We start from the raw sequence: 21,023 nt of genomic DNA, 5'->3' as shown, positions 1-21,023 counted from the left end.
ACATAAAAGCCAGTCCACTTTACAGACTGGACACCCCAAAACAAAGTAAAAACTTTAAACCAGGGTTAAAAATGGCTCCTACACTGATCCAACAGATGACAGGAGAAGCATGAGACTGTGAGGCTGTCTTGGCTGCTAAAGATTGTCGTGACATGCCAGTGAGAGGTGTGTGTGTCTGTGCAGAGTTGTTTTACGACTGCCATATTTACTCAGCCAGCTACCAATCACCAGGCCAGGAATGAGCTTCATCAAAGCAAGGCGGTAATGTGTGTGTGTGCCGTCACCAGAAACACCAGAGAGGGTAGTAGAGCATGTATGTGCGTTTCGGAGAGGCTGTGTGTGTGTGTGTGTGTGTGTGTGTGTTCTTCATCTGCACCATTTAAGATAATTTAGCGGATGGGCTTTCAGGGAAGTATTTGACTGATCTGCACCTTATTTACTAGTGGCTGGGGAGCCCCCTGCATCAGGAAGAGTGGTCACAAATCCTCAGCTCTTCAAGCAGACAGGGTCAATATTACACCTGTCATATCACAGCTCACTGGTATGGCTGGCCTGCTGAAGTAGCCAACATCACACCCTGGGCTATGAGTGATTGAAAGGCAGTTTAACTCACAAGCCAATGGACGGGAGACTTCAATTGTTTCTCAAACTTTTAATGCCGTCTGTCCATTGCCTTGGTTTATTCAAGTGGCCAGATAAGAGTAGTCAATTCCTACAAGATGTTTAATCTTGAAAATATATTAAAGTATGAAAAGTAATATCAATGATTCCTATGAACAGTATGAGGTCAGTTTATTGTATTCGTGTAAAAATGTAGCAGACAAGAGGTATACTTAGGTCCGTAAAATGTTCTTACCATGGTCAGTCCAGGCTGCATCCCAGCGCGGATGGCCTCAATCTGAGTTGGTGTAAACTGGATGGTATTTCTGTTCAAACACAAAGTTAGAACTCATGGTTAGAAGGTTTTAAGGAAAAATGTTCAGAGAAGCTAAACGAAAGCTGTTTTCAACAAGCTCTGTGATGAAGTGTCTGAAAGCCTCATGAAAGACGTTTCAGTCAAGGGACCCAGAGGAGCATCTGTGACTAACAGGATTTGAATATATCAAAGTACTATCAGATCAGATGAATGATCATTTCATTAAATAAAAAGCCAATTAATTTCTGCTCAGTTATGATTAAGATTGATATAATTAAGACATCAACAACTGAATTTGACAGTTTGTTTTGATCTAGTTCGCTACAGGGCTAAAAATGTCAGGAAATTACCTCACCAAACAGAACCACCAAAACACTACACAGCCAACAGCGCAAATCCCCAGAACTCACGCTAACATAGCAAATCAAAACACACCAACCCGAATAAATAGGAATCAGTATAAAACGTCCCTGACAGAAATACAAACATTTTAGAGCGTTGCATTTTACAAAGCAGGGGTTGTTTTTGCTCTAGGGGGAAAGGTTTGCACAGTAAGCGTCCTCAAGCATAAACTAGTCAGGCCTTTGGGGGAAGCTAAATTTGGAGCAGGCAGGCACATTAGGGGTGGAAACACGCAGGCCCTGAGCATAGGCTAAACAAAAAGGTGGGTGCTGTATTTAGGAGCCCTGTGGACATAGTGGAGCAAGATGAGACTTGACTGGCTAGAGAGAGGACAAGGACTTGACCTTTGTGCGGTGCCCACCCTGCAGGGACTCCTGAACTCTTTTGGTTGACCTGGGAACCTGAACTTTAACCTTTGACCCTCACCGTTTGGGCTGGTTGTAGGGGTAGGGTCCCCGGTTGGGCGTGACGTGAGGCTCCACTATAAGCGTTTTTTCTTCCTCCTTTTTCTCCTCAGAGTCTGCCTTCCTCTTCTTGCCTTTGTCTACCTTGTTCTGCACAGGGAACTTGATTCTAGAGTGGGGAAAGAGCAGAAGGTTCAAAGATATGTTGAGGTTGGACCACATGAAAAAGACAACACCCCAGGAAGACCATGACCCCAACCCTACTCCATCTGACCCTTGACCCCTAACCTGAAAGGGGGTATCTGCAGCTCAGGGTTGTCCTCGGTGACCTTGACAGTGTAACCAGGGAAACAGGACCTCAGGTGGTCGATCGACAGGAAGGTGTCATTGAAGTCCAGGGAGGAGATCTGATTGGGCATCTTGGAGTAGTGGGCGGAGCCTGGGTCACCGTAGCCCAGGATGATGTCATGGAGCCATTCTGGGACCACACACTCAGTGTTCATCAGGTTCCTGATCGTCTCCAGTACAGCCTGGTGGAGAAAACAACACAAAGATAGTTAACGGCTACATTTGAATTGCCAACATAACTCCTGGCTCTCTTGGCCTTCTCTGCCAGCAGCAACCTGCTTTAACAGAATGTGTATCCTACTGCCTCCAGTGATGGACACCGAGAGATGAGGGGGAGGGGGGCGTGCAGTGAAAGGTCACGCACCCCCGAGGGCCTCTGTGTGGGGTCGGGGGGGGGGGGGGGGGGGGGGGAATCAGAGGCTTTGAGCTGGAGGTAATCCTGGATCACCCTCAGGCTTCCAGCTCCAGGACACAGCCGCACCAGTCAGTGATTGATCACCCAGCAGTGGGGTGGAGAAGAAGAGATCAAGGCCGCGGCGGCTGGCGGCGATGCTCAAATAAAGGGAGGGATGATGGGAAGGGAAAGAGGGAGGAAGCAATAAATGGATGGATGGAAGGTGAGAGGTAGTATGAAAAAAGGAAAGTAGGGATGGAGGGGAGGGAGGGATATTGAGGGAGTTTAGTCTGGATCATGTGTAATGAGCAGTAATACAGTCCCCCTACTCACCTTGAAGTTGTTTTCTTTGGGCTTGCGTCTCATGATGATGTTGAAGGACTCGTAGGGGTCCTCAGTGGCATTCTGAATACTGCTGGTCATATCCTGCTGGTACTGGTTAGGGTCCAGCCACACTCTGAATGTCCTGGTGTCTCCTCTCAGTTTGGGCTTGGGGTCAGGGCCTGGGGAATAGAATAGGGACAACACATTGTGGTACATTATGGTCAAGATTGAATTAATACGTATTTGCACAAAAGGTAAAACATTTACCTGTGCATTTTCAGCAGGAATAGGGTAGAATAAAGAATATATTTAAATCAAATATTTGATAGGATTGTAAACAGTTTAATATTTAAAAGTTATTGTTTTTAGTATTAATTCACTTGAAAGAAATGCACGCAAGGCAGAAACTGGTATGTGATCTTGTGACATGCAACCATTGATTTATATACTGTACACACAGGATGAGTGACAGGGGGTACTGTTTTGAAGCCACCACACTATCTTGGCACTTCCCCACCGTTGGAAAAAATGATTTTGGAAGCTATAGAAATGTCTTAATGTCAACATGTGTTTTTACCACGTTTATTCTATTACAGACACCTAATGCATACTTTTAAAATACAGTTGAAGTCGGAAGTTTACATACCCATATACATTTAAAAACTCAGTTTTTCACAATTACTGACATGTAATCCCAGTACAAATTCCCTGTCTTAGGTCAGTTAGGATCACCACTTTGTTTTAAGAATGTAAAATGTCAGAATAATAGTAGAGAGAATTATTTATTTCAGCTTTGATTTCTTTCATCACATTCCCAGTGGGTCAGAAGTTTACATACACTCAACTACTATTTGGTAGGATTGCCTTTAAATTGTTTAACTTGGGTTAAAAGTTTTGGGTAGCCTTCCACAAGCTTCCCAAAATAAGATGGGTGAATTGTGGCCCATTCCTCCTGATAGAGCTGGTGTAATTGAGTCAGGTTTGTAGGCCTCCTTGCTCGCACACGCTTTTTCAGTTCTGCCCACATATTTTCTATAGGATTGAGGTCAGGGCTTTGTGATGGCCACTCCAATACCTTGACTTTGTTGTCCTTAAAGCTGTTTTACCACAACTTTGGAAGTAGGCTTGGGGTCAATGTCCATTTGGAAAACCCAAATGTGACCAAGCTTTTAATTTCCTGAATGATGTTTTGAGATGTTGCTTCAATATATCTACATCATTTTCCTACCTCATGATGCCATCTATTTTGTGAAGTGCACCAGTCCCTCCTGCAGCAAAGCACCCCCACAACATGCTGTCACCCCCATGCTTCACGGTTGGGATGGTGTTCTTTGGCTTGCAAGCCTCCCCCTTTTTCCTCCAAACATAACAATGGTCATTATGGACAAAGTTCTATTTTTGTTTAATCAAACCAGAGGACATTTCTCCAAAAAGTATGATCTTTGTCCCCATGTGCAGTTGCAAACCGTAGTCTGGCTTTTTTGGAGCAGTGGAGCAGTCATTTCAGGTTATGTCGATATAGGACTCGTTTTACTGTGGATATAGATATTTTTGTACCCGTTTCCTCCAGCATCTTCACAAGGTTCTTTGCTGTTCTGGGATTGATTTGCACTTTTCGCACCAAAATACGTTAATCTCTAGGAGACAGAACGTGTCTCCTTCCTGAGGGGTATGACGCCTGCGTGGTCCCATGGTGTTTATACGTGCGTACTATTGTTTGTACAGATGAACGTGGTACCTTCAGGCGTTTGGAAATTGCTCCCAAGGATGAACCAGACTTGTGGAGGTCTACAATCCTTTTTCTGAGGTCTTTGCTGATTTCTTTTGATTTCCCCATGATGTCAAGCAAAGAGGTACTGATTTTGAAGGTAGACCTTGAATTACATCCACAGGTACACCTCCAATTGACTCAAATGATGTCAATTAGCCTATCAGAAGCTTCTAAAGCCATGATATCATTTTCTGGAATTTTCCAAGCTGTTTAAAGGCACAGTCAACTTAGTGTATGCAAACTTCTGACCCACTGGAATTGTGATACAGTGAATTATAAGTGAAATAATCTGTCTGTAAACAATTGTTGGAAAAATGACTTGTGTCATACACAAAGTAGATGTCCTAACCGACTTGCCAAAACTATAGTTTGTTAACAAGAAATTTGTGGAGAGGTTGAAAAACGATTTTTAAATGACTTCAGCCTAAGTGTATGTAAACTTCCGACTCCAACTGTATATTATGTAAGCTAAACATTTTGAAAAAGCATGAAAACATTGTCCTTAAAGTACAGTTTTACGTAACATTCTAATGTTACTGTCGCCACTACAACAAAAACAATTAAATACATATAATTTTGTCCTTGAAATATTAAAATGTAAATACTGTAGAACACCATTCATTCCTATGGAGGACTGCTCCTTCTGGGGAGTGCCAATATGGCCGATCGGTGGCTTCAAAGCCGCTCACTAGCCAATACATAGCATCAGCAATCCAGGGTTTTTATATACATCATTGCATGCAACTCAACTAACCCCAAAATTGCATTTGGAGGTTTACTGATAACCCAATTAATTCTCAAACATAGTCTATTAGCCAATGCATGGCTAATGATGTACGGCGGTGGTATATGAGCCTGGCCACGTTCATCACTTATGTAACACAAGGACACATAGCGAGAGAGATGAGAGAGAAAGATGAAAGATCTTGAAATCAGAGAAGCATTAGTTACACTGGCCAGACCCCCAAAAATATATTTTAGGGGTCATCTGCCTACCATTTCATGAATACCAGGGCATCTTCCCTGGTCCCCAAGAGAGCTAAGCTTTCAAATCCTAGTCCAGGCCACTAATCTCCCACCTCACTATCCACCCCCACATCACATTCTCATGCCACTCATCTCCCACCTCAGCACCGACACACATTACATTCTCATGCCTCTCACACACACAGGCTGGAGGCTTTAGACTTATTCCCATAGGGAGCCACTGACGCGCCGGTGTGTGTGTCTCACCTTTCACAAACATTTAAATGGGAGTACTGGTGGTGCCATAGTCCAGAGCCTTGGTAGTGAAACTCAAGCCGGTGGCCCCTGTCCCATGCATTTCCTTTAAATCCCCTCTACTAAAAGTTGCGTGGTGCAATTGACGAATGAGTGGCTGGAAGGAGGACACTTACACACTGGAATAAAGGGCTGAGGACAGCTGGAGATTGGTGTCTGAAGAGCTAGGCAGGTAGGCAGCCAGTAGGGAAAAGTAGCCAAAAATCAGATTTAAGTGTTTGTATCTTTGAGCTCTTTCCAACTTTGCTGACTTTTACAGCTTATGGCAATGTAGACCAGGCAAAAAAGCCCCATCTATAAAAGCTTTTAAATCTCTATTGGGTTGCTGAATAAATGGAGGATAAATAAATAAATACAAATGATAGCACCACTCTTCACAAAGAGCCCAGTGATACATGTGATATGCCTGTTCCTGGCTCGGCCCTATGGGCATCTGAAAGTTTAAACAGCGCTAGGCTCGTTACATAGATACATCAGCCCAGTTAGCACCTCTCTCTACATTTTTAATACAGTGGGAATATGGAGAGGAGTGAAGAAGGTACATAGTGCTTTGGTAGTGGTGCACGGGCACATGTTCAGACAGGGGAGAGGAGGAACACTTAGGTTAACCTGACTATTACATTACACTCCAGTAGCCCGCTCTGAACGCTGCTGGTGGAAGAGGAAGTCTCTAGGTAGAAGCTGTCTGTAGTAGCCCTAGGATCAGCGTACACTTCCCCAATCATAACCTTAATCATTAGGAGGGGTAATGCAAAACTGACCTTCGATCAGGGTAGTATGCCTGAATGTCTCTTTTCATAGGCAAACATTAGCGGAAAGAAAAACCATGGCAGCCCAGTCACAGCTTCAATAGGATGGATGGAAAGTATTCAGACCCCCCCCCCCCCCCCCCCAATCTACACACAACACCCCATAATGAAAAAGCAAAAAACAGATTGACATTTTGGCAAATAAAAAAAATATACTGAAATATGACATTTACATAAGTATTCAGACCATTTACTCAGTACTTTGTTGAAGCAAAATTGGCAGCGATTACAGCCTCAAATCTTCTTGGGTATGATGCTACAAGCTAGGCGCACCTGTATTTGGGGAGATTCTCCCATTCTTCTCTGCAGATCCTCTCAAGCGCCATCAGGTGTGGATGTGGAGAGTCGCTGCACAGCTATTTTCAGGTCTCTCCAGAGATGTTCGATCGGGTTCAAGTCCGGGCTGTGGCTGGGCCACTCAAGGACATTCAGAGAATTGTCCCGAAGCCAGTCCTGCATTGTCTTGGCTGTGTGCTTAGGGTGGTTGTCCTGTATGAAAGGTGAACCTTCGCCCCAGTCTCAGGTCCTGAGCGCTCTGGAGCAGGTTTTCATCAAGGATCTGTGTACTTTGCTCCGTGTATCTTTCCATCGATCCTGACTCGTCTCCCAGTCCCTGCCACTGAAAAACATCCCCACATCATGATGCTGCCACCACTGTGCTTCACTGTAGAGATGGTACCAGGTTTCCTGCAGATGTGACGCTTGGCATTCAGGCCAAATAGTTAAATCTTGGTTTCATCAGATCAGAGAATCTTGTTTCTCATGGTCTAAGAGTCTTTAGGTGCCTTTTGGCAATCTCCAAGCAGGCTGTCATGGTTATTTTACTGAGGAGTGGCTTCCGACTGGCCACTCTACCATAAAGGCCTGATTGGTGGAGCGCTGCAGAGATTGTTATCCTTTTGGAAGGATCCCCCATCTCCATAGAGGAACTCTGTCAGAGTTGCCATTGGGTTCTTAGTCACCTCCCTGTCCAAGGCCCTTCTCCCCCGATTGCTCAGTTTGACCAGCTCTAGGAAGAATCTTGGAGGTTCCAAACTTCTCCCATTAAAGAATTATGGAGGCCACTGTGTTCTTGGGGACCTTCAATGCTGCAGAATTGTTTTGGTACCCTTCCACAGATCCTGTCTCGGATTGGGACAATTCCTTTGACCACATGGCTTGGTTTTTGCCCTGACATGCACTGTCAACTGTGGGACCTTATATAGACAAGTGTGTGCCTTTCCAAATCATGTCCAATCAATTGAATTTGCCACAGGTGGACTCCAATTAAATTGTAGAAACATCATGCATGATTGATGGAAATTTCAAGTCTCATAGCAAAGAGACCAAATATTTACACAAGTAAAGTATGTTTTTATAAATTTGCACAAACTAAAAAAAACTACAAACTTTCCGCTTTATCCTTCTGGGGTTTTGTGTGTAGATTGATGAGGAAAACTATTCATTTCATCCATTTTAGAATAAGGCTGTAACGTAACAAGATGTGGACTGAATACTTTCCCAATGCACTGTATAACATGTCCTTTTCTACATGAATGAAATGGAATAAATAAAGCATTGAGAAGCATTCAGGTGCGATGGGTTGCCCTAACGTCAATGGAATGTTAATGTGAACATGTCAGTTCTCTGGTTGAGTGTCACCATGCCACTAGACTTCATGGGCTGGAAGTTAGGGGGTCGGAGGAGGATGATGCGAAGGGTGTGTGACATGAGTATGTGTGAGTGTGTATGGGCAGGATGCGTGTGCCTGTGGCGGTGGGAAGTGCATGTATGCACATCTGTGTGTGTGCGCGCCAGCCTACCTTCCTCGATGACACGGCCTTTGTCGTCCAGCATGCCCTGCACCTCGCAGCCCCTCACGTAAGCCAGGCCGGTCTGCTCCACAAAGGGCTGGCGGCGGTCAAAGCGCGTGCCGTAGGGCAGGTTGGGCCGCACCGTGACCAGAAAGCAAACGTCGTGCTTACGCAGCCCTGGGAAAGGTGAAAAAGAGAGAGGAGAGGGAGAGAACGCCCCGTCAGCGCTCGGCTGATCTTTAAAACATGAAGTTGTAATTATACAAGGGGGAGGAGAGGGGGATTTTGAGATGACATTGAGCCATCCTCCTGCACGCTGAGGTTTGCTAGGTGTGGGTGGAGAGCAGAGGCACCGTTAATAAAACTACAGATTGATTTTAAATAAATCAATTCCTAAATTAACCAGCACAATTTCCACATCATATATTTCATCCTTCAAAACATTCCTATTTGACAGAACAACCTCGAGTGCTAGCTACAGTCAGCAATGTCATATGGTTTGATATGTTCATGGTAAAACAATGAATCTTGAATTGATTAATTAGGATCCCCATTAGCCGACGCTAAGAGCCAGTCTTACTGGTTTCCAGCTAGTCTTACTGGTTAGCAGTATTACCATTTGAGCTGGTATGCGTCTCTATGGACGCGGGCCTTACTTTAAGCCATTTATACATTTTAGAGCAAACGGAATGAGCAGCAGCTACGTTTGGCTACATACGGACCATTAGTGGAATTCCCGCGAGAGAGTTAATGTGATTGGATGTTAATTATTTGACTAGGCTACCTGTATTTGACATTGTGTTGTTATTTCGCTGAACACTAGATGGTTTAATTTTATTTTTGGTAGTGAAACGAGGCTACTCAGGCGAGAGAAAAAACCTCACCCAAATGTATAGCCCTGTTGGAAAATCTAAATGGACTGTTTGAAATATTTGGAAAAAAATGTTTTTATGTGAATGACATTTTTATTTGACGTATCCGCGACAGCATTGCGCGTGTCCCAGTTTGGAAATACCTGGTATCGAGAGAGCAGGGGATAGAGAAAGGAGAGATAGGAGAAGAGAGCCAAGTACCTTCCCACTCGTGTTTGATGTGGTCTCGTACGTTGAGATTGACAGTGATGTCCGCTCGGACGCGGGCAGGCCAGTTCTCGCCGATGTTGGGCTTGGCCACCTCCACAATGGAGAAGGCTGTGATGGTCTGAGCCATTCTGGCCCAGCCCCCAAACACCACACCACCATACTCTGACTGCCTATAGGAAGACAAGACAACAGTTCAGCCCCTAATCAGCACCATACTATGAATGAATGTAATAGAAATTGTTATAATATATGAGTGATACAAAAATATACATTTGAAAGAAACAGAAATGTGGCAACCTTATTTTACCATCAGTTATTAAGTGTGTGCGTTCTCTGCTCACCATGGTTTCATGCGAGTCACCACGTCCTCCACATCCTGTCTGATCTCGTAGGTGGACTCCAGACGGAACAAGTTGAAGTTTCTCAGCAGGTAGTCATGGAGGGTCAGGAACTGAAGATTCAGCTTCGGCAGAGCCAGACAACCTGGAACACACACACACGCAGAGAGGAAACAGATTTGGGAACAAATGCATGTCATTGGTAATAGACCTACTACCTACACATCTATTTCAGAGTAACAAACATGGCCCTGTGTTTTCCCTGACCAGGAACAATTCTGGACCCACTTGACAGGGACAATCCCTTAGCTAGAACAGTGGCAGAGTCAACTATACATTTGCAGAGTCGACTATACAGCTAGTTTTACACCTGTAATCTCTTGGCAGGCTAAAACAGCCTTATAAAATGTCGTTAGGCTCATGGATTTCAATGGCTTTACGGGGCTGTAGGCATCTTAGCTGGTGAAGGTGCTCCAGCCAGCCTAAAGAGGATTGCCCATTAAGAGGATGCCAGCTAAGGTGCCCCTGAGGTGTGGGATAACAGCGGTGTGTGTGTGTGAAATGAGTTTGCGAGGAGATAGCGTAGAAAGACAGACCTTCGCCAGAGTAGTACTCAGTGGGGACGATGTTCTCATCCCAGATAATCTTCTCCGTTGGATAAAGAGGCATTTGATTAAGTTGCTCAATCTGGGAGATTCTCCTCTCATGACGAGACACCTGGAAGAATGTGTGAGAAGGAAGACAGACAGACAGAGAAATTGGATGAACGAGCCATTGGTCTACTCTGGTACAGACTGCCCTTGCAGCACGCATCCTCCCCCTCCTTACTCACTAGATCAGACAGTGGTATTAAGAACAATGTTTGGTCAAATTAAAATCGGGTCAGACGTATTGCGTCACACCAGTCACCATCCCCCTGTCAGGACAAACTCCTCATTCATTCCTGTGTTTTAGGTCAGGGGCCTTAATGTTGTGGCCTAAATAATGGTTGTGTTCCAAACATGATGCAGAAGCCTATATAATCTCTGTGTTCCCATATGGGACCACTCTGTCAATAACCGCCATGCTGCGCTAATCCTGTTACACTGCTGTGTTCTCTGCCAGGCACTATCCAACCCAGGGTTTTGTCATACTCATGTCCATCAGGGACTGGCAGAGAGGTCCATAGAGCTCTAGACCCTATGCCTCGATGGAAAGTAACGTCCAGTTCAAATACCTCGGACAATTTTAAAACTATGCAAAAACTAACAAATATAACGTTGGACCAAATCCACTGCAATCCAGGAAAACTCAAGTTCCCAACTTCCCCTAGGAATTCAGTCCATATTAAACAGGAAAAACAATATTCTGTTCAGAATTCAAGAGTGGTTGGTTAATGTCTTGGGGAAATTAAATAACCATCAGAACAGTGATAGCTAGAGGCTGAACACAGCATAACTCCAGTCCTCTCCTTCCCCAGGTTTAATTGCAGACTCTGCAGTGTGTGTGAGCTGCTCTGCTCCCTACCGTACAGCACAGCGCCCCGAGCCTCTGACAGACACATAATACCTAACTGGAATCTTTGGAGATTTTCAGTTGCCCAGGGCAACCCGGGGCCAAATGAGTCCCCTGACATTGGTTCTGGGAAACAATCTAATCAGCTAATTATGGAAAAGCTTCTCTTCAGTAGTGGGGAGAGGAGGCCTAGAGAAGACTTGAAGTGGGTAATTACAGTAGTAAGGACAGAGCAGGTCAGTGGCTGGTCGCTTGGTGACGGAGGGTTATGGGGGATGAGAATTGTTTAACACACTGGATTTCTGTTTTTGGGAGGGACTAAAAGGTGTGTGTGTGTGTGGAGAGCAAGCAGATCCACTGCTGTCTTTTCCTAGGATAAGAGAAACATTGCTGGGGGTTGCATACTGTATTCCAAGGTCAAAAGCATAAATGAGTGGCTTTTAAACAAGCCACAAATACCTGTTATGCCGCTACGCTCCCCAGGCAATTATTGTTCTGAAAATGACCATATCCTGACGTTGCTGCGGTTTAGCCAAGCACCTTGGGTGGCGTCTCATTATCGTTCCCTTCCCATCACCCTTAACCACAGATCTAGGATCAGATAACCCTTTCCCCATTCCTAACTTAAAGCATTAGGACGATGACACAAATACCTGATCCTCAATCAGTGGTTAAGGACAACGTCTCCCTGTTTCGTAGCACCTACCAGCAGCTCCAGGAGGACCTCCTTCTCATAGGTGGTGTCCTGTCCCTCTGCCAGCTCTGGTAAGAGGCATAGATACGAGGCCACCCTGTGGAGAGTGTTGGAACTGCATGGAGGGAAAAATAAACAACTTTAGCATATTTGACGTTACAAACTTCCAATTCATATTTATTTCCTTTGAGCATCATGATTTAAACAGTCGCATATTTTCTGCTAAGTCAGTCTGTTTACTACAACAAGAAGACCCAGGGGTAGAAATGCACATTCAGGAGAATATTTACACTGTGCCGATGATTCTATTTTTCTGAGGAAAACTCTCCTATTTCAGCGTCCGGGTCGCTACCCTTCATTTGACAATGTGAAAAGTGCCAAATTTTCCCAACACACAGGCTGTTCCTTAAATCTGTGCTTGTTAGAATTGCAATGTAATGTATGCTAGTCTTCGTGTTTTCCTCAACTCTGCTAAGTAGCGGCCACTGCAGTCCTGCTCTGTCAGCATGGCGTGTTCAGGGGCTGGGGTCGATGCGATTATTCAAATCCAACCACATCTCCATCTCTCAGAGCTGAGGCAGAGGCTGCCTCGGCATGTGCCATGACACAGGCAGGGGATGGTATAAAGAGACACTGTGACTGAGTCCTGTACAGACAGAGCGGGACACGTGTCATTGTGAGCAGAAGTGTGGGCAGGCTCGTGATGATGCCATGATTTGACCACACGGATCAGTGGGTTTTGCTGGCCATGCAGTTGGTCCGTCTAGGGACTGGTATGGGTCACGCTGCTGTACTGTACTTCATGACAAAGCTAAAATAGCTGCTTTGAGTTGTTAAGGAGACGAATGCAGCAATTATCTCAATATCAAATCATTTCTGATAACAATTAAGTATCTTACTGTAATTGTTTAAAAAAAAAAAAATGTAAAGGGTAAAAAATAAACAAAAACAGATTCTTAGCTAAGAGCAATTTCTCAAGCAAGAATTCTGCTGGGACAGTCTGAGTGGTCTGAGTGGGGAGGGGAAAATGGCGCCGGAGGAGATGGCTGCTGTTTAACAGGCTCCTAACCAATTGTGCTATTGTGTGTTTTTTCCACATTATTTCTAACTTATTTTGTGCATAATGATTCTGCCACTGTCTAATTTCTTGTGTTTGACAGAGTCGTGGCTGAACGACGACATACAGCTGGCTGGGTTTTCCGTGCATCGGCAAGAATGAACAGCTTCCTCCTGTAAGACATGGGGTGTGTCTGTGTCTATTTGAAAATAAATCAATAATTTCACAGTATTATTCCAAACTCATAGTGAAGAAATATATATAAAACACAGGAAAATAATCTTTATTACCACACTGGGCCTTTAAAACTGAAAGGGAAAAATACCCCGTCTGTGTGTGTTTTGGGTACTTAGCAGATCAATCGGGAATAGTGGACGAGTGGCAGTTTATCTTGTGGGTAGCACAGCTGAAATAGCTGGCATTAAAAATAAGGTTTTCTGGGTAAAAAAGTGCCTTGTTAAAAGTGATGGGCATATGTGGAGTTTCCAGAGCTGCTTTGAAGCCAGTGGGGTGACTGGATAACAACGCAGAGCCTGGCTTCATTCACGAGAACAACAATACACAGGAGAAACGACAGCTTGAGCTCCTCTCTTCTGGAATAAATTCACACAACAGCTCTGATACTTCACTGCTTGGCTTGCTGAGACCCAGTGTTAATTATCTCAAACTCAGCAGCACCTAGGACCAGGAGGAAAGGAGACAAGGATAGGAAAAGGGATACCTAGTCAGTTGTACAACTAAATGCATCTTCCGCATTTAACCCAACCCCTCAGAATCAGAGACACCCACGTCATTGGCGCCCGGGGAACAGTTGTTGTTAGGGACAACTGCCGTGCTCAAGGGCAGAACGGCACACCTTGCTGGCTCGGGGATTCGAACCAGTGACCTTTTGTTACCGCTGGGCTACCTGCCGCCGCCCCACACACACGCTAACAAGGCCCCGTCAAAGGGGGAATGTTTTTTGCTGAGGCCACTCCCTAACATGATCTGACAAACACAGCTGTTCAAAGAGTTTATTCTCCAGCTCCTGTAGATCGATTCAATTAATGAGGCGAGCCTCTCTCTCTCCCTCTGGCTGGTACCACTCTACTGCACATTCAAGGACTCACAGGCTGACTAACGCTCACTGTCGGGGGGGGGGGGGGGCAGCGTTAGGGATGCTAGCGTTACGCCAGTGACAACTCAACGTTTGTCATCACGGTAGTGTGAAGATATAAAGGTTTAGATGTGTATGGATGTTTTGCTCCACACACAAAAACAGCTTTTATTTCACTACCTGGCTTGCTGAGACCCAGTGTTACCTATATAAAACCAGCAGCACCTAGGACCAGGAGGAAAGGAGACAAGGATAGGAAGCGCACACACACACACTAACAATTGATTCTTCTCCCACCCGTCTATCACACAGACACACTTTACCTGAGATGACCAAACTGTTTTGTAAGGGATTCCCGTGTGTCCACTGCTGCCACATTGGACAGGGCAAAGTCCTGCAGCTCTGGGAAATGGGCAAAGGCAGCCCTCTGAAAGACAACACACAAACATTAAAAGCAGGTGCATACACCTCAGAGCCAGTGTGATGTCAGGCACCTTACGGATTTCCCTCATTTATTAATCCAGCATCTATGTGGGCCTAGAGAGAAGTAGGGGAAAGAGAGATGGACAGATGGAGAGCCAAGCTAAGAACAGATGAACCAACCTGTATATTTATACAAAGATTCAACTTGATATGATCAAATGTGAGGTAAAAAAAATAATCATGAAACAAGTTGAACACTGAAATCTATGGAGAATTCTCTCTGGGACTGAAATGTGACTTGACATTATTTCTTGTCAAAGACGTCTGGAAGTTGTCACTAAATCATGAATGATTCATATTCGTACATGTTTTACTCACAGCACCGGCCACGTCTCCCAGGTGCACGCGACTCTCGCGCTCTACTTTCAACGCTTAAAATGTGCCACTGATGTTAACAACAATCCCTATCAAATAAACTATTTTAATACACAACACATTCTTAACTAGACAGGTAGGGGAACCAAACAAAATGGAGGCCCGCATGGTGTTGTATGCGTGTACCTGCAGTGAAGTGATTCTGTCGTAGTGGAGTGTGGTCATCTCCTTCTCTGTCAGGGCGTTGCCCGTCTGGTCATTGATCTCAAAGCCTGTGTAGAACTTCAGCATGTCCAGTAACTGGCAGAAGAGGTGACCCTCCTTCTCTCTCTGCATGAGACTGGACAGGTGGCAGCTCACCACCAGGTGGGAGTCGTCCAGCACCGTGTTGAACCAGCGCCTGGTGGGCAGCAGGGCCTGAACACAGACAGAATGGAAGCACACATTACACATCATGGGAAAACCATGCTGAAACAGCCTTTATACAAGACCAGAGCTTCAATAATTATTGATTTTTCCACACATACACCTAGAAAAACAAAAGGGGCCTCAGTCATTGATGGGGCCTCAGACATTAAGGGTGTTCTAAAATCCAGCCTACTATTACTATGCAGCCCAGACCTGTAGCTGATAACAAGGAGACGGTGCAACATCACTAACCAGGATTAGTCCATGTATGGATTGACTCAGTCACTGGGGTCATTCAGATCAAACCATCTACCAAACAGAATTCCCAGCATTGAGGCCCAGAGTATAAATAGGGCCCTATTGATAAAGGGTCGACTTGAGAAGGTTGTTTTGGACACTTTTTGATGAGGGTTAGAGTTCACATTTCCAAAAAAGAGGAAAGGTGAAAAACAATGACAATACTTATACAGAAACATTTATGGAAAATGGCAACACCAGAACCTTCATTTATTCCATTGAATTCACCTCTATACAGAAGGCAGGTGCTGCAAAGGATTATACCCTCTCACAACACAGGCAAGCGTTATCTACGGCAGCCATCTTTGATCCCCAACCAGCCATGACAGATAAAACAGCTCAGCCTAGCAGAAGTGTAAAATGTAGGGCCTCTTTTTCCATACAGAGACTCACAGGGCATCATCATATCATCGCAGAGAGGCAAGTATGAGATTTCAGCCATCCCTTTGTAAAATGATACTGCTGAGAGGGAAAGGATTTCTCCGGAGGCAGCTTGCCTTGCCGGTGCCAGGGGAAAAAAGTATAGCCTGTCATCAGATGGAATAGAACTCAATTCATCCTATCCTCCCTGTGTGGAAACAGGAGCAGCGTCACCTTGCAGCCTGGAGAGGGAAGGGACCACCTTGACTGTGACACCTCGCTACATGTCATCATAAAGCCAGAGTAGAGAGGATAAGAAAGCGTGCTACATTGTGACCTTACACCTCTATGTTAGAAATAACCTAGATTTTCTAAGTCAACAAAAACCAGTCATTCAGGGACAGAGTTCCATACTCAACACAGATCAAGACCGAAATAGCTGTACAGGTAGGTACAGCGAACTCAAGTGTCTTTGCATGCTCAGTGATTGCAGATGTTCAGTTGATCCTATATGAAATGGCTGCCTGGTACCCCTCATAACTACACAACAAGAACATAGCGTCCCTTATAAATGGTCTTACTTACCTCCAGGTCAATCATGAGCTCGATGAACCTCTCGCAGTAGTGCACCTTCTCCATGGGTACAGGGCCTGAGAGAGACAACACAGAGAGACATTCAGATCAGGTAATAAAATACATGGCCATACACGCTATCACACAGGAGGGAATGGGGCGTGATGATGTGTGTGAGAGGTAGTGCCAGGAAGTGGCCCGGGCGTGCATGGAGAACGCGGTGTGTGTGTCTTTCTCAGGCACTGCAGCACACTGGGAGATCAATGTGTCCGTGCTGTGGACCAGGACGATTAGAGTCTGGGTCTCAGCATGACCACCTTCACCCAGCTGCATGTTGGGAAAGATGCTATTCTGAGCATTCAGGTTGGCTAAGGGTAGTCTGGTCACCCTGCTTTACATCACCATGGAGGCTGCGAGGAGGGTGAGCATCTGGACAGGACTGCCCTTTCAAAGTGGGGGTCAAGTCAGAAGGAAAGGATGAACTTTGGGATAGATAGAGGGTTGAAAAAGTGGGTCTCACACCAGTAATGAGGTCTGAGTTGAGCGAAGGCGACAGCTGAGACGGTCACAGAGAGATGAGGTCTGCGCATAGATAAAGACTATCAAAGATCTATGGCTAATCATATACAAGGATAAAGTCTAGCAAGTAGCACCTGCCTGGGCTGTCCTCGTCTGCCAATGGTAGGGAAGGGGATATCTAGTCAGTTGCATAACTGAATGCATTCAAACAAAATGTGTCTTAACCTAACCTCTTTGAATCAGAGGTGGGTGGGGGGGGGGGGGCTGCTGCTTTAAGTGACATCCACTTCATCGGCGCCCGGGGAGAAGTTGTTGTCAGGGGTTAACTGCCTTGGCCTTGAGTAACAACTGTTCCCCGGCCTCAGAACGGCAGATCCCCCCCCCCCACCTAGCCAGCTATGGGATTCGAACCAGCGACCTTTCGGTTATTGGCCCAAGGCTCTTAACCGCTGGGCTGCCTGCTGCCAGAGTAAGATTTGTACCTCTGCTAACTTTTAAAATACATTTGCACAACAAGGTGACAACTTTTTCTGTATGAGGACCATTTTTAGCCTTGAGAATCTCTTCTAAGTAAATCTGACCCCCTCCCCTCCGCAGTGTCCTGCTGCTTGTGGGGAATAATGAAACACTGCTTTGCTCATAAATCATAACTGTGTTGCTAAATGTTACCTGCTGGGGAAATGGACACCAGAACACCAAGAAACTTCTTAATGAGAGCAGAGAGGAACGTCCTCTCCATCTTAGCTCTGGAAATAAAGGCAGGGAAATAATAATTAGTGACACACATCACTGTGCCTTTGATGGGACTATGTCTCCTGGTCCAGACACAGGCAGAAGGTCAATGTCTCCTGGTCCAGACACAGGGTCTATGTCTCCTGGTCCAGACACAGGGTCTATGTCTCCTGGTCCAGACACAGGGTCTATGTCTCCTGGTCCAGACACAGGGTCTATGTCTCCTGGTCCAGACACAGGGTCTATGTCTCCTGGTCCAGACACAGGGTCTATGTCTCCTGGTCCAGACACAGGGTCTATGTCTCCTGGTCCAGACACAGGGTCTATGTCTCCTGGTCCAGACACAGGGTCTATGTCTCCTGGTCCAGACACAGGGTCTATGTCTCCTGGTCAAGACACAGGGTCTATGTCTCCTGGTCCAGACACAGGGTCTATGTCTCCTGGTCCAGACACAGGGTCTAGGTCTCCTGGTCCAGACACAGGGTCTATGTCTCCTGGTCCAGACACAGGGTCTATGTCTCCTGGTCCAGACACAGGCAGAGGGTCTATGTCTACTGGTCCAGACACAGGCAGAGGGTCTATGTCTACTGGTCCAGACACAGGCAGAGGGTCTATGTCTACTGGTCCAGACACAGGCAGAGGGTCTATGTCTACTGGTCCTAATACATGCAGAAGGTCAATGTCTACTGGTCCAGATACATGCAGAAGGTCTATGTCTACTGGTCCTAATACATGCAGAAGGTCAATTTCTACTGGTCCAGATTACAGGCAGAGGGAGAATGTCTTACTGCTCTGATGCTTTGCCTTCCAGCTTGTCAAAATTCTTCTTGATCAGATTCCAAAACTTTTGGAGCTTGGGAACTTTCTTCAGCTCGTGTTGCAGTCTAGACTGTAAACATGAAAGTGTGTTCATTAATCAATCTTAAGGATGCTATAAAAATAGTAAAACGCAACATTTGCACTAGGAAAGTTGTTTTTGGCTCACCAACCCTATTCCACTTAATCAATCACAATTTGTAAATGTGTAAAATATTGTCACAATTTTAAACATAATGCATATCTAACAGGGTGACAGTTCTAAGGACATAAGAGCACTTGAGATAAGGGGAAGAGTTCTTACAGGCAAGATACACATCCACATGGGCAGTGAGATGAGCTGCTGCACCTGCTCTCTGATCAAATCCACCTCCTGAGAGAGAGAGAGAGCGAGAGAGCGAGAATGGGTGTGGGTCGGAGAGGGATATAAGGATATTTGTACGTTGGTAGACTAATGGCAAAGCACCAAACTGATTAGAATCATCACAATGAGTTCAGGAGAAGCATAGAGGATGAAAATTGATTTTCAGAGTGAGACTGGTGCAATGGCTACCCATGGTTTTGAGAAGGAGTGGAGAACACAAATGTGCTAGGGAAACAACTGAATACACAATTTGAAGTGTAATACTGTCACCTAGTGGAACCTGCACCAAACTACCTTTATTAAAACCACCTCAAGGAAGTTTTCCTTTTGTTAGCTCATCTTCATGGCTCTGAGACTACTGGATAGGCGTAAGCAGTAGCTCCATCTAGCTTCAGCTTTGTTGCTTCCACCTATCCATTGTCATCAGGCCGGGGAAAGGGGAGTGAACAAGGTCAGAAGAAAGGGACTCTTCATTCTATGGTTGTTACTAACATACTTTCGCAATAAAACAATGCATTACTCAACTTGTGGTTGATTCAGCCAATAACTAATTCCACATTTCCAGAGAGGTAGACATTGGTTGGTGTGTGACATACCAGGCTGTTGAAGCAGTGGTCAAGGAAGACCAACAGTACAGTCTGCTCCTTCAGAGTCAGGCCAGCCTCCTCTCCAGCCAGCACGGCCTCCATCACACACTTAAAGAAGTACGGGAAGTGGCTAGGCTCCTTCTTAAACACCTGGATAAAGATAATAAACCAAGGGACAAAGAAGACATGCATTGATATTAGAGGACATTGATCAATGCTTGCTGGATACATTTTCCCTAAGTAGCTGTAACGCAGGGGCTGTCCCTGTACAGCTGACCGCAACACTCATATTCACAACATAACAGCGAGTGTTGTTCAACATGCTAACACAGATAACAATTTGTTACGTGAACCAAAGGATGAACATTTCTGTTTGACAGGCGACTCAATCCATTCTTACCTCCCAGGCAGGGACGTTCTCTCTGAACTTCTCATTGACTATGCAGCAGATGGACATGAGGTAGGCATTGCTGGAGACCTCAGGATTATAGTTCACCCACAGGTAGTTCTCCAGGTACTGACTGAGAGGCAGGACACAAATAGCAGCATATTAAAAACATTAAATGACTGATGATAATGCATTGAGGTCACATAAAAAAAGGTCAAAAACCCACCTGAACTCCAACAACATGATCTTCCTAATGGCAAACCTGAAGATAAAATAGCAGAAATGGAGGATTTAAGACAAGTTAACATTACAAAATACTGATGCTATTCAAGAGTTGAGTTCACTCACTTGGACTTGAGAATCTCTCTCTCATAGACATCCTCCAAAACCTGAGTGGGTGACAATTATAGTTTGTTAGAGCAAGTAGACCATCTCCTCCACTATAATCATAACTCAAGTTTGTCAGTAGGAGGCTCACCTTTGGGTCAAATGGTAGTTTATTCTTGGCATGGGGAGCCCAGTATCTGTTAGACAACTTAGAGAAGAAAGAGTGTTATTATAACAGCAATCCACAGTACACCCCCTCCCCGGAAACCCTTCCCCTCCAATTCAAAAAGATGGCAACCAGGGCTGTGTTCAGTACGAAAAAAACGGTGTGCAATGTTCAATCAAACGGAAACGGTTCTGTTCTGAACGACCAGTTGAAAAACGGGGAAGGGTTGTGGAACGCCGTCAGCAACGTAGCAAACGTTGAAACGAACTGAACGCACCCCTGCTAAATTGTGATTCGGTCAAATAATCAATGACATAAAAAAACAAGTAAAAAAAAAACTCAGTTCCCGACAGGATGTTAGGATGTTAACATAGTAAAGTAGCAGCAACTACCAATGTGAAGTCCAGCATAAGCAGAGATGGCAGTTATTTTAGCACAAGTGTAATTGAGACAGCTATTAAAAAGACACAAAGCACTAAAACATT

The 21,023-nt window shown here is 45.1% G+C and overlaps 1 protein-coding gene across 1 annotated transcript in view; it reads right to left on the bottom strand.

Moving 5' to 3' along the window:
* Positions 1-21,023, bottom strand: part of aqr (aquarius intron-binding spliceosomal factor) — a 59,657-nt gene that overhangs the window by 38,092 nt on the left and 542 nt on the right. The window contains exons 3-22 of the mRNA XM_036954738.1: positions 20,524-20,580; positions 20,394-20,434; positions 20,272-20,307; positions 20,058-20,178; positions 19,667-19,807; positions 19,011-19,079; positions 18,679-18,779; positions 17,828-17,904; positions 16,652-16,716; positions 15,188-15,418; positions 14,527-14,630; positions 12,063-12,165; positions 10,459-10,579; positions 9,866-10,007; positions 9,516-9,694; positions 8,452-8,619; positions 2,798-2,967; positions 2,011-2,252; positions 1,745-1,891; positions 857-926 (exon numbers count right to left, since the gene is read on the bottom strand). Coding sequence (XP_036810633.1) covers positions 857-926; positions 1,745-1,891; positions 2,011-2,252; positions 2,798-2,967; positions 8,452-8,619; positions 9,516-9,694; positions 9,866-10,007; positions 10,459-10,579; positions 12,063-12,165; positions 14,527-14,630; positions 15,188-15,418; positions 16,652-16,716; positions 17,828-17,904; positions 18,679-18,779; positions 19,011-19,079; positions 19,667-19,807; positions 20,058-20,178; positions 20,272-20,307; positions 20,394-20,434; positions 20,524-20,580 — 2,385 coding nt within the window. The remainder of the gene's footprint in view (positions 1-856; positions 927-1,744; positions 1,892-2,010; positions 2,253-2,797; positions 2,968-8,451; positions 8,620-9,515; positions 9,695-9,865; positions 10,008-10,458; positions 10,580-12,062; positions 12,166-14,526; positions 14,631-15,187; positions 15,419-16,651; positions 16,717-17,827; positions 17,905-18,678; positions 18,780-19,010; positions 19,080-19,666; positions 19,808-20,057; positions 20,179-20,271; positions 20,308-20,393; positions 20,435-20,523; positions 20,581-21,023) is intronic.

The sequence above is a fragment of the Oncorhynchus mykiss genome, chromosome 19, assembly GCF_013265735.2.
Source record: "Oncorhynchus mykiss isolate Arlee chromosome 19, USDA_OmykA_1.1, whole genome shotgun sequence".
NCBI lineage: Eukaryota > Metazoa > Chordata > Actinopteri > Salmoniformes > Salmonidae > Oncorhynchus > Oncorhynchus mykiss.
The sequence above is the reverse complement of the archived record's forward strand: the minus strand, read 5'-3'. Positions and strand labels throughout refer to the sequence as shown.